General features: G+C 40.3%; 2 protein-coding genes across 6 annotated transcripts in view; both read left to right on the top strand.

Moving 5' to 3' along the window:
- cltcl1 (clathrin, heavy chain-like 1) overlaps positions 1-4297 on the top strand; it is an 80889-nt gene extending 76592 nt beyond the window's left edge. For all 5 annotated transcript variants that reach the window (XM_034170724.1, XM_034170726.1, XM_034170727.1 and 2 more), the window contains 2 exons: positions 2108-2183; positions 2919-4297. In XM_034170724.1, the coding sequence (XP_034026615.1) occupies positions 2108-2183; positions 2919-3040 (198 nt within the window). In that variant the 3' untranslated portion in view covers positions 3041-4297. The remainder of the gene's footprint in view (positions 1-2107; positions 2184-2918) is intronic.
- Positions 4298-7019: 2722 nt separating this feature from the next.
- si:dkey-178e17.1 (tricarboxylate transport protein B, mitochondrial) overlaps positions 7020-13118 on the top strand; it is a 73673-nt gene continuing 67574 nt past the window's right edge. Inside the window, exon 1 of the mRNA XM_034170729.1 lies at positions 7020-7371. Coding sequence (XP_034026620.1) covers positions 7260-7371 — 112 coding nt within the window. The 5' untranslated portion in view covers positions 7020-7259. The remainder of the gene's footprint in view (positions 7372-13118) is intronic.

Below are 13118 nucleotides of genomic sequence, written 5' to 3' on the forward strand. Positions count from 1 at the left end.
CGAATGGTTTCCACTTGGCTGTCTCACACAGTTTCTGAAAAAAATTTCATGGAGCAAAGCAGCAGTCGCTCAGCCATTTCCCTGACAATGAAAATCCAACGAGGGGGCTGGACCAGTGCTCACTCAAAGCCTGCCCACAGGCGAATGACGCAACCGACAGGTGTGAAAAAACTCACACATGCGCAGGAAGGTTCAAGCTTGGCTGAGGCAAGCGCACATGATTCAAATCCATATAGTTTTTGAAAAAAATAAAAAGGTCCGTTACTTTTCGGACAGACCTCGTATATTTTATATATATATATATATATATATATGTGTGTGTGTGTATACACAGAGTTGGGGCATGCCCAGCTCTCCACAATTTGTCTTATACTCACTCGACTGGTAAGCCACTGAAAGCCGAGATAGGCATGTCCCAACTTGTCCTCTGACACTCCAAAACGAAGGTGTTCTTTGTCTCGCTCCATCAGCGGCTCCGTCGTGACGCACGAAGCCTCCGCGTGGCTTTCCATGACAAAATCTCTTGTTAAAAGTGAAATCTGCCAGAAAATGGCTGATGGCCAGCTCTTGTGATAACCAGAGAAATTGCACACGACGGTCCCAGATCGACACAGCCATCCGTTTAGAAATGAAATGGTGGTTTCTGCCTGTCGATCGCGGCTCAGAGCGCGGCGTGCCGTGCGCCGTTGTGGGCCGTCCTTAAAGCGGTAGTAACACTCCTTAATCTCTGTGAAGCCCATAAAATTTTCACCCAAAGTCATGTGAATTTTCCGAATGGTTTCCAGCTGCCTGTCTCTAACAGTTTCTGAAAAAATTCTGATGGCACAAAGCCCAAATCATTCCACATTTCCTCGCAATGAATAAACGACGAGAGGGGTGGACCAGTGCTCACTCAAAGCCTGCCCACAGGCGAATGACGCAACCGACAGGCGTGAAAAAACTCACGCATGCGCACGAAGGTTCAAGCTTGGCTGACGTAAAAACATATGAATCGAATCCATATATTTTTTGCATAAAATAAAAAGGTCGGATACTTTTCTCACAGACTGTGTGTGTGTGTGTGTATCAAAAAGTAATACCATATTTATCCCAGCAGTCTTATTTTTGAATAGAATTAGTTGAAATTTGGCATAAAGGTAAAGGCACATATCTTCTTGAGTGAAATGTCTCGTTTTATGTTTCAGGTTTGTATGTGTGACTGAACTTATTTCAAGATGTCCGTCCCCTTGGACATCCGTCATAAGCAAAGTGTTGTTATTGAATTCCTTGTTGCCGAAGGAGAAACTGCTAATAACATCCACAAAAGACTAAAAAATGTTTATGAAGGTGACACTATAGACTATAGCAATGTGTGTAGATGGGTCCGTTGTCTGAAGGAAGCTAAAGAGGCAGGAACTGCAACTTAGCAGACAAGCCTCGTGCTGGCTGCCCAACACCGTGATCTTTGCTATCTCGGACATCACTGCATCAACAACAGTCACTCAAAAATACCTCCTCAATGTGAAAATGTCGTGTTATAAGAAGAAATGCCAACATTACATAGTGGTAAATGCATTGGTGTCTCAGCATTTTTTGGAATGTGTTGAAAGCCTGAAACGTAGGAGTGAAATGAGGTTGACCACACAAAACGTGAAATATCTTTGATTTGTATGGTCTACAATGAAACAGAAAAAGTAAATATAAGAACTTCTTTCTTCTTTCTTTTTTCTTTTTTCTATTACAGTTTGACGAGTATAGACAATTCTGCAGGCTTGAATGTAAAACTTGAACTACAACTAGAAGAGAACTTCAGGCTTGGTGTAACAAGAAAATACTAGATTGGGGTTATTGACTAAAATATTTTTAAATATACCATATTTTCTTTTTGAAAAATAAGCCTGTACAATGACTTTTATGTTCATGTGATGAGACAAATTTTGAATCCACATGTTTAAAAAAAAGCAAAAATTGCTGTAATTTTACTTGACAAGTTAAATATTCTGCTCTAAAGACAGGTTTGTAAAGTGGAATGTATATAATGTTACAAGGTTTGTAAGATAATTTTAATGTATGAAATTAGATTTTATTTTTGAGAGCTTGAGTTAGCCATGTCCTGTTTTTCCTTTAGGTGGACAAACTGGAGGAGGCTGAAAGCCAAAGGAAAACAGAAGAGGATGTGACAGAGCCTCAGCCCATAGTGTTTGGTAGGTATACAGATGGTACATAACTCAGAACAGCATAGTTATGGATGCTCAATATCCTAGAAATGCCTCTAGTATGAAACCAGCAGGTTGTGGGCTGTTGATTGGTCTTTAGCCACGTTTGCCTTCAGCTTGTCGGTCCAGTGAACTTTGGATGCAAATGTTGCTGCTCAATTACTGATTGATGCAAATGGTATTATAGATTACTGAAAACATAATTTGCTCCCCGGTTATTTTCATAGGAGCTGTGGTAAGACTTGGAGATGGTTTAGTGTAAAATTTTTACAAAGTGACAATTTATCGATTATTAAATTGTCGTAACTATTACCAGTTATGCAGAATGATAGGAAGTTCACATAGATGAGTTTCCATTTTCCTTGTGCAGTTGTGTGTACCTGGTATTGTGACAGAAGTTTATTCCAGTTTGTCTGGCAGTGCGAAACAGGCGCATGCATTCATTAGTTTTAATAAATGCAGAGCAGCTTTGTTGTAGCATTAGCGTCATTTCAGCTGCCGTTCTTGGAACACTGCCGACAAACTGGAAAGAGCGGTTTTGCCTGAATACTTTCCTTGATTCTCTGTTCAAATATAACATAGTAATGAGTACTTTACATTGTTTGAATAACTGCAGATGACTGACACAGAGGCTGCTGTAGAAGTTATGGTTTACATGTTGCCTTTAGTTCTAAGTGAGTTGTGAATAAATTTAATCTGAGTAGTGTGTGTGTGTATAATTAGGACAGCAGTTGATGTTGACCGCTGCTGCCTCTCCAGTCGCACCGCAGCCATCTTATCCAGGCTACGGCTACACGACCACTCCCGGTTACCCGGCTCAACCTGCTTACGGCTTCAGTATGTAGTCGTGTGAGCTGCCATTTAGGCCCCTCCACCTCCACCTGCAGACACACACATGCACACCTTTGACCTGAACCACACTGACCTGGCTGCTGTGGGCCTCAGCAGGCCAACTGACAGAAGGAGACCCCTCAAACTGCAGTGGGCCATCACTCTTGCAGAGCCCTGCCCACGTTCACACAAACTGCTCGTCACCAGAGAAGGAATCCTCAGTGCCCCTCCCTTTCCAGTTTGACAGACATGCATCACTGAACTTTACAGCATGAAGTCACGCCTCAGAGGAAGTGATGATGAAGACGTCGGTGCCGACAGACCACTGGGCTGATCTGTTGCTGTTTGGTACATATGGCTTTCGCCACAGAGCAGCTTCTTTGTTTTACTCAAACATTCAGCACTGATGAAGAGAGACGACGTAACTGAGTCGCTGCTTTCACTGCACGTACCTTACGTACGTGCAGGTGGCAAAAAGGGCCTTTTTTGTGTGTGTTTTTTTTGCCATGTGTTTTTTTTGCCATGTTAATTTTCACAACTGTCTTTTAAAAATGGAACATTACTAGAAAGATGGTTACTGTGCAATAGTTTTGTTAACAACACTTCCGGTTTTAACATGTGATGCTGTTTACTGTCTAAGAAAATTTGTTTGACACTATGGTACTGATTATATGTGTGAGGGATATGCCATCAAATGCATTTTTTTTTCACTTTGGCGTTTCTTTTATTTGCAGTTACAATTATTATTATTGTTGTTGTTGTTGTTTTCCTTCTTTCCTTATTCAGAGCAAGAGTTGGTGTCTGTCAGGATTTTGGCATCTCTAATACTGGACCCAGCACGTCTTTTGATAATTGTGATGACTAGAATGGAGGGAAATTAAAAAAAAAAAAAAAAAAAGTTATGTTCTGTAGTCTGCATGTGCTGCCATACAAAAATACCACAACCAGGAGCACAATTTACATGTTACACTCAATTTTATCAAGTATTACTAATGTTGTCAAAACCTGACGTTACTCTCTCACCCGACTAACAAACAGCAAACTGACTGAGGTAGAATCCATCGCCTCCTGGTGTCAGTGGTTCACAAAAGATCATTATTGTACTGAAAATGTGTAATTTAAGATGTATTGAAATAACTAATCAAAGAAATACAATATTATAAAATACCATATGTACTGTCTCTGTAGTGTGTTGTAGTCAAAAGCATAATGATTTTTCTAAGAAAAAAAAAATATTTAAAAAGGTTAATAAATGCAAACTGAGGAAAAAGCTGTTTAATGTGGTGAATTTGGTTTAATTTTCTTAAGTAGCTGGTGAGTAAAAAAGAGTGTCTTAAAATGGGTCTTGGTTTTAATTTTTATTAATTTATTTGGAATGCCTCTATAACCATCCTGCCCCCACCACAGTGTCAAGTTAGATTTTTTTTTTTCCTTCACATTAAGTGAAATTTTTTTTTCTAAGTTATGCCAACAAAATGGCACACTTGTCACTGTAGCTTCCATTAATTTGTGTGAAATTATGTTAATATCTCAAGGGATCACTTTCCAAAAGCCTTTTAAAACTATGATGACCTTAGTGTGTTTAAAATCTTTTTGTGCAAGCTAATACAGGTCATCAGGTGTCTCAAAAAGATTCTAACGGGGTCATATTGCTAAAAAATTTTCATTTCTTTTATGTTTAAATACAACTTGGGTTTCATTTTAGAAGTTCCAGGCTAATTTTCTCTCCATTTAGGTGTTCCGATTAGAAATTTTACACCTGAGACGCTTTTTGAGACACGTCCACATGGACAGATTACACCAACAAACTTTCTGTGAGAAAGTAGGGACGTCCTCTCAGAAGGGGGAGAGGGCACAATGTCATTGTCATTCAAAGCAACATGCACAGAAATGTCATTTCTGAGGATGAGATTTAAAGGATAAATTCACTTTTTTACAAACCCAGTCAGAATAGTCGTATTACCAGTCTAACCTTTGAGTGTTGTCATCAACATTAACCATTGTGTGTAAGGTTTTTTTTTCTTAAATTTAGGGTGTTAATCGTTGAATGGCGCAGACATACGTGTAAATACAGAACACAATGCTAAAGTACCCTCGGCCGTATGAGCATGTAATCGCCAAGAGTGTGTAGAAAGAATGTGACCTTTTGACCTCTTAAAATAGGTCAAGGTTACCCATCTTTTAATTTGTCTAAGGTCTGTGTCCCAAGAATGCTCCCTGTGATTTTGAAGAACCCGGCAATAATAGAACTGGAGTTAGGCCGAGCACAGACAGACGGGCACAAAGTCTTTGTAACACCCGATGGTTATATTTTGGTCTTGGGTAAAAATCCACTTTTCTCACAAAACAGCAATGAGGAGATGGTAAAACCCATTTTGTTTTTCTTTAGTATTTTTTAAATTGCCCATGTTGGTTGTACAAAACATAAGATAAAAATTGTCCAGCCTGAAATTCCTTCAGTTTATACCAAGTCTGTGCCGACTAGGTGACTATAGACAGCAATGCTGTAAATTTGGTGTAATCTGGACAGGCGCGTGCAGCTGGTTGTGTGTGTGCATGCATTCACAATTCCATGTCGTCAGTGTGAGCAGTGACAGGTCCTGCAGCATAAATTTTTCCCCATTTTTGTTTTGTTGTAGTTTGAGCCAGTCATCTGTCAACAGCAGTAAATCCAACCAGTCTGCAACCAGTCTGCTTCTTTACCCTTGTAACACAGTCTTTGAGGGTCAGACTTCCTCAAAAAGCTGAGGTGCTGGATAATTAACAGTCATGATATTTGTTGTGTGCTGTTGTGATTGTTCGCTCTGGTCTGGCTGTTTAAAGGCCCGTTCTTTTCGCTTGTGCAAACTGGTGACCCACAAGCTTGGACGCGGTGAATAGGACGGGTCTAGCAGTATGCCTCGGTGTCGCTGAATCTGCAATGCTAGAATTGCTTTGGAATCTGGATGGTAACCACCCAAGCAGTCAACTAGTCTCTCCACACTTATCAAAAGTAAGTATGCAGCAGCCAGGTGTAACGTAGATGTGTCCTTTGTCTTTTCCAGCTGCTGGGGTCCTCAGCCCTGAGGTGCCTGTGCTGGATCGTGCACAGAGAAACAAACCAGCTGCCAAAAATGTCGTACCTGAAGTTCCCTCACGATGCAATACTTAGCTGAATTTCCCAGTAGGGAAAACTGAACTTTGATTTTTAGCTGGCAACTGCAATGGTTAATCTCTTATTAATCAACTGCTAAATTAATTTACAACTTTTTGATAATCATTTCATTGTTTTGTCACTTTTTTATGCAAATACTCTGATTTCAGCTTCTTTAATGTGATTACTTTTTGGTTTATTTTACTAGTTTCTATGTGGAAGTAAACTATTTGGGTTGTGGACTAAGACATTTGCAGGTATGATTTTAGGCTCTGGAAAACATTCATCATTTTTCAGTCTTCTGACAGTTTACTGACCTAATAAGTCAATTGTCAAAATAACTGATTTGTAATAATATGAGTTTACACTACCAGTGTGTCCAACCTGCAGCTTCTGATTGGTGGTTTCCCGAGAGGACTTGATTCAACTTTGAATCGAGCCCTCAGGTTCTGCTAGTTATAACTGGTTAGTGTTCTTCAAGTCAGCCCAGTCTCACACTTTTTCATGCTCTAGTCAAGAAAATGTTTTTTCTTATTTTACATTTCTTACCCTATAACTCTACCCCCCCCCCCCCCCACACACACACAGGTTACCCCGCATTTCGTGCTCTCGTCACGAAAATGGTATCACCAACCATAGATTAATTTATTTTTCGTCTTGCCATCACGAAATGGCGTGAGATTGGGTTGGTATTGTCATGACGATGGAGCCCCGCCCTCGTTCCTGTGTCACCCATAGGTTGCTGGTATAAAAAGGAAAAAAATGGCCAAGTTCCACGCGGCAGAATTTGGAGAAACAAACCTCCTTCCTGGTTGCTCCGTTGCGCATTACAGCGCAATGACACTGTGCTTTCATGGTTCCAGAGAACAAGTAGTGTAGATTAAACAGTAGTAGATTAAACTTCCTTGAACAGCTGGAGTATCCGCCCACTGTCAACAGAAGGATCCGTTCGCGTCTCCGGACGCGCATCCAGGAGCGCGGCAGACTGTCCACGATGTGCCGCTGCGCGCTCCGGTCTGTCTGAACTTCTCATTTTAAGGCCAGAAGCAAAAGTCACAACATATTAGGAAGGATTTTTTTGTGTGTATTTTGCTGTAAACATGGAGAGACGAGGCGCGTTCGTGACTCCTTTTCCCAGACCGCGGTGTCTGGCGGCAGCGGCGCCGGCGGAGAAAGCGAAATTAACCCACCCGGGGAAGGCGATCCTGGCAGGTCAGTTCATCATTTCTTCCACTATCTGACAGTTTTACAAAATGTGTGTGGATGTGAGACACCGAGCAGAGCTGAATAAAGCAGTGTTGGTGTTACATACTTTACGTTTGGTTCCTGTTACGCACGGGCTGTGCAGGAAACATGAAAAAGACATTAACCCCCCCCCCCCCCCCCAAAAAAACGCAGAATAACCTCCCAAAGAATCCATGTAATCTAGGATTAGAGATCAGACCACTAAAGTATTGCCACGCAGGACTCCACAGTGGTACTACTATATTTTAAGAGCATATTTAATCATATGTTCAAAAGTAATGCAAAAAAAAACAACTTAATTTTGCATAATTAAAATATAAAAATAACAAACTAAACAAAATAAAAAAGCTTTCATGAACTGAACTAACAATTGGATCTAAAACAGACAGTTTTTAAAGACGTCAGAAATCATTTCCAAGTTACTGAATGTTTTGTATTTCATTTTCATCAATCATAAAGAAATACAAACTGCGTGGTACTCAATTGTAATTCTGCCTTGAGATGGCAGCTCTCAAAAACTGATTGTGTCAGAAGGAGACTAGTGTGAGGGAAGCCTTCATGCTGAAGTGACAAATAAAAGGCCTTTTAAAAAAAGTAACTACAATTTCCCAGGAGGAACATGTTTTCCTGTATGGGAAACCCTTCATCTTCTATTCAATTGTTATTGCCAAGCTGTTGTGGATCTTGGATCCTGATCACGGAAATTTAATTCTGATCTGATCTCTAATTAAAATTGGGAAAATTGAGATTCCGAAATCCACCGCTCGATCCAGATCCATACCAAATGATTCTTCCCTGGTTCTTGGCTTCACTGAATTGATTTATTAGTTTTTGAGTAATCATGCAGTCAAACACACATGGGTGGAAACATAACTTCCTTGCTGGAGATAATATGGAAAACATTGGGTGACTGGTTTAAATTCCAGTGGTTAAAAATGTAATCAGCTTTTCCTTGACCTATGTCTGCTTCCTTCGGCTGCTCCCGTTAGGGGTCACCATAGCAGATCAATCGTTTCCATCTCATCCCGCCTTCTGTATCTTCCTCTGTCACACCAACCACCTGCATGTCCTCCCTCAGCACATCCATAAACCTCCTCTTTGGCCTCCCTCTTCTCCTCCTGCCTGGTGAGTCCATCCTCAGCATCCTTCTCCCTGTATACCCTGGGTCCCTCCTATGCACATGTCCAAACCATCTCAATCTCTTCTCTGTGACTTTGTCTCCAGATTGTCCCACCTGAGCTGTCCCCCTGATATGTCCATTCTCATCACTCCCAACGAGAATCACAACATCTTCCTGTCTTTTTTATAGTGCCACGTCTCTAAGCCGTACAACATAGCTGGTCTCACTACTGCCTTGTACACTTTCCCCTTCCCTCTTGCAGATATTCTTCGGTCATAAATCACACCTGCCACCTTTCTCCACCCACTCCACTCTGCCTGCACTCTCTTCTTCACCTTTCCACCACACTCTCCATTACTTTGGACAAGTATTTAAACTCATCTACTAGTGTCTAACTCTCCATAAATCTCAATGAAATCTGTTTAAGTTAAAACAAATCCTGCTAACAAACAAAGGGACTGACAGACAAACATGAAAATGGATCTCTTTGGAGGAGGTAGTTATTTTTTACATTTTGCTTTCTGGGGGAGTCTTGTGGTTTAGTTTTTTGTGGGAAATTAACTCCCATGTAGAACCATAGCATCATACATTTTTATTGTTAAGCCTTTTTGTTTGTGTGGTTGTGAGGTTCTACATAGTTGTGCTGTGGTTTTTGTAAATTTGCGGTTTATTTCCCAATAACTCTATGCAGGGTTTTCGTACGTGACAAAAATGTGCACGTGTGTGACCTACACCTTCCATAAAGATGTGTCAGTGATATGTGGGGGGGGGATACTGAAGAGGAAAAAAAATGAATGTCAGAGATCCTTTAAATGCCTCCACAGGCCCCCTGACCAGGTCAACCCTCTGTCACCAGAGTGGATGTATAGACTTTAGAGCTCAGTGTAGAAGTGAATTCTTTCCTGTCAGTCAGACCTGTCGTGCGCTGGCAATTTTATCATTCTAATCTAAAGATCACCTCCAGTGCACTTATGTTATTAAGTGCCTGCAGCACTCAGACTCTGCAGTCATTACAGGTCTTATACTTGTGGCTGAATCCGCCAAGCAAGCAAATGCATAACTTTTTTTTATTGTCGTGTCATTTTACTCCATTCTAAGGGCTGAACTACCTAAGATTTAATATCTTGAGATGTTGTTCCTTTCCAGGACAATACTCAAACTTCTGATACCTGATTGGTACCAGGACTTTTCAAAAGTCAGATTAAAATAAATATATTTCACTGAAGGGCTTATTTTTACATTTTCTATGTGAAAATAAGCTGTAACTCCAGCAGCCACTGGGCAAGAGGCAGGACACATGCTGGACAGGCCCCCAGTCTATCACAGGGCCGACATCTGTAAACAAACACATTCGTACCTGCAGTCAGTTTAAAGTCTCCAATTCACAAAACCTACATGACTTTGGAAGTGGGAGGAAGTCGGAGCACGCAGAGGGAATCCATGTGAACATGGGGAGAACAAGCAAACTCCACACAGAAAGGACCGGGTCAAAAGTGGACTTGGAACCTTCTCACTGTGATGCACCAGTGCTAAACAATAAAGTCCCCGTGCTGCCCTGCAACTACAGGTACGGAGGGAGAGAGAAAAACATATAATAATCAAGATAGTAAAGATGACAGAGAGACCGAAAGGCCAGATGGACATAATAGGCTTGTCCATGTAGTATTATCCTGCACAATGGCGACACAGCATAAGCAGGGTATTGTTTTCACTGGGGTGTGTGTGTGCGCCTGTGGACAAAATAACTCAAAAACAGCTTGATGGATTTCCTTCAAACTTCGTGGGAATATTACTTTGATAGATGATAGACAGGTCATATGGCTTACTGTAACAATAATAAGGTAGATTATGTTAATAATGGTGTTCCACGAGGGTCTATTTTAGGACCTATGCTATTTTTAATATATGTTAATGATATAAACAATTACCTAGATTGTGCATCATGTAATATGTATGCGGATGATGTGCTCATTTATTGTTCAGGTCCTAATATGGAAGATGTTAACAAATTACAGAAGTCCTTAGATAGTATTAAGAAATGGTATGACAGAAATGTGTTAGTTGTGAACCCCTCAAAGTGCAATAGTATGTTTGTTACTACACGACAAAAAGAGACTTTTATGAAAAATATGTTTAAAGTAGACCTGCATTGAAATAAATGTGGTCAGATCTCAGAAAGAAATAGCTGATATGTATTTATAAGACCCTTATGAATGCAGTAAAGTAAATCTGCAAGCCCAGATTTGTAATTCAGCAGAGAAATCTTCATTTAAAAATGACAAATTTGCAGCTAAAATTTGGCCCTCAGCAAAAACTGTTTGTACATCCGGGTCATTGCAGTGACGTCCGGCAGAAGACGGAGCGCTCCCGCCTTCAGTCCGATCCCGCATTGAAATTGATTTTATCTGTTAGTAATGTTACTGTTATACACATCCTGGTTTCAGCATCCAAAAGTAAGCTGCAATGAAGGTGAGATACAGCTCTGCATGCTCAGATCAGCGGGCGACGTTCTTCCCCGACGCCTCGCTCTCTGCCTCTGCTGCGCTTACTGAGTCTGCATGCTTGGTAAATGCCGAAGCGGGCCACTCACATCACCCCCGTGTCTGCTGTGCAGCCGGCACCACGTCCCTGTCTACTGAATGGAGGTGCAGCCAACGTGGCACAAGTCCAGAGAATACGCTCGCTGTTTTGATGCGGAGCGGCCAGTGACACCTGTAGCTGCAAGGACAGACTTTCCGCAGCGCCGCACGTCTCGGTAATCGGAGCCACAGAGCTCCGTGGCCGCTGAGAGAGGTTTATATCTTTTTAATGACTTGGATTCTTTGCGGGTCCCACCTCCGTACCCCGCGGCGGTAACACCGGAGGCGAAAGACAGTAGATTTTCAATGCGACACCACTCAGTCAAACGGGCGTATGAAAAAGTCCCCCAAAATAATTTTCAAGCACAAATAAAAGAAATGTGTACTCACCAAACGTGCTGCAAGACAATATGAAGTTTTAAAAAAAGTAGATCCTTCCGTATAAGACAAGAAAAAGGTGCAGATGCAAACTGACATAAATCCACAAATTACAGTTGGTGCGCGCAATGCATGCTGGGAGAGGGTCTTTTCCCTGACGTCTTGGCAGCGTCCCGGATGTGAGCTAAATTTTAGCTGTAAATTTGTCATTTTTAAATGAAGATTTCTCCATTGAATGACAGATCTGGGCTTGCAGACTTACTTTACTACATTCAGAAGGATCTTATGTGTAAATATAAGTCATATTTTGGTCCAAAGATCTGACTGCATTTATTTCAGTGCAGGTCTACTTTAATGATTATCCTTGTATTGATGTATCTTTAGATGGTGATCACATAGTTTGTGTTGAGCATTGTAAATACTTGGGTGTATAGATTGATAAGCATATGAATTGGAGTAAACACATAGAAGACCTTTACAAACAACTCAATAGTATGGTATGAACATTTTGTCGACTTAGAAAATTTCTTCCTTTTGATTCATTAATTCAGTTATATAAGAGTATATTGCAACCAAAAATAGACTATGCCATTACCTTATGGGGTTTCATTTCTGACCAAAATATTGCTAAGGTACAAAGAATGCAGAATAGGGCTATACGAGCTATTATGAACAATTATGATTGTGTAAACTGTAGCGGTATTGATCTGGTAAAGAAATTGAAATTGTTAAATGCTACACAAAGAAGAGATTATTTTATGTCATTGTTGATGTCCAAGAGTATTCATGGACTTGGTCCCCAGCATGTTTGTAATGAAATATTAACAGCAATTGAAGTCAATAACAGAATTTCAAGAAATGTAAGCCCAAATGATCTTTTTGTGCCCACAGTAACTAAAGAGGTCACTAAAAACACAGTTTCTTTCTATCGGCCTATTATTTGGAATTCTATGTTTGAGAGGTTAAAGGAGTGCACAGACAATGAGTCATTTAAGTATCATGCCAAACTACATTTTCTTGTTAATGTTGTATTACATGCAGTTTTATTTTATCTGTTTTATTTGCTGTTGCTGTTTTTACCCATACAGGGCCACATTGTAAAACAGGTGTTACCTCAGTTGTTACCCTGTATGAATATATTTTAAATAAATAAAATAAAATAAAAAATCTGGAGATGATTACATTTTAGAGTATTTTGGTCAATGTTGGGAATATATATCAACAACCAGTAAGTCTAGGTAGATAATTTAAAGCATAGAGTGAGGAAAATAAGTATTTGAACACCCTATGATTTGCAAGTTCTCCCACTTAGAAATCATGGAGGGGTCTGACATTTTCATCTTAGGTGCATGTCCACTGTGAGCGACATAATCTTAAAAAAAAAAAAAAAAAAAAAATCCGGAAATCACAATGTATGATTTTTTTTTTTTTTTTTTTAATATAATTTATTTGTATGTTACTGCTGCAAATAAGTATTTGAACACCTGTGAAAATCAGTGTTAATATTTGGTACAGTAGCCTTTGTTTGCAATTACAGAGGTCAAACGTTTCCTGTAGTTTTTCACCAGGTTTTCACACACTGCAGCAGGGATTTTGGTCCACTCCTCCATACAGATCTTCTCCACATCTTTCAGGTT

The sequence above is a fragment of the Thalassophryne amazonica genome, chromosome 5, assembly GCF_902500255.1.
Source record: "Thalassophryne amazonica chromosome 5, fThaAma1.1, whole genome shotgun sequence".
In the NCBI taxonomy this organism is placed as follows: Eukaryota; Metazoa; Chordata; class Actinopteri; order Batrachoidiformes; family Batrachoididae; genus Thalassophryne; species Thalassophryne amazonica.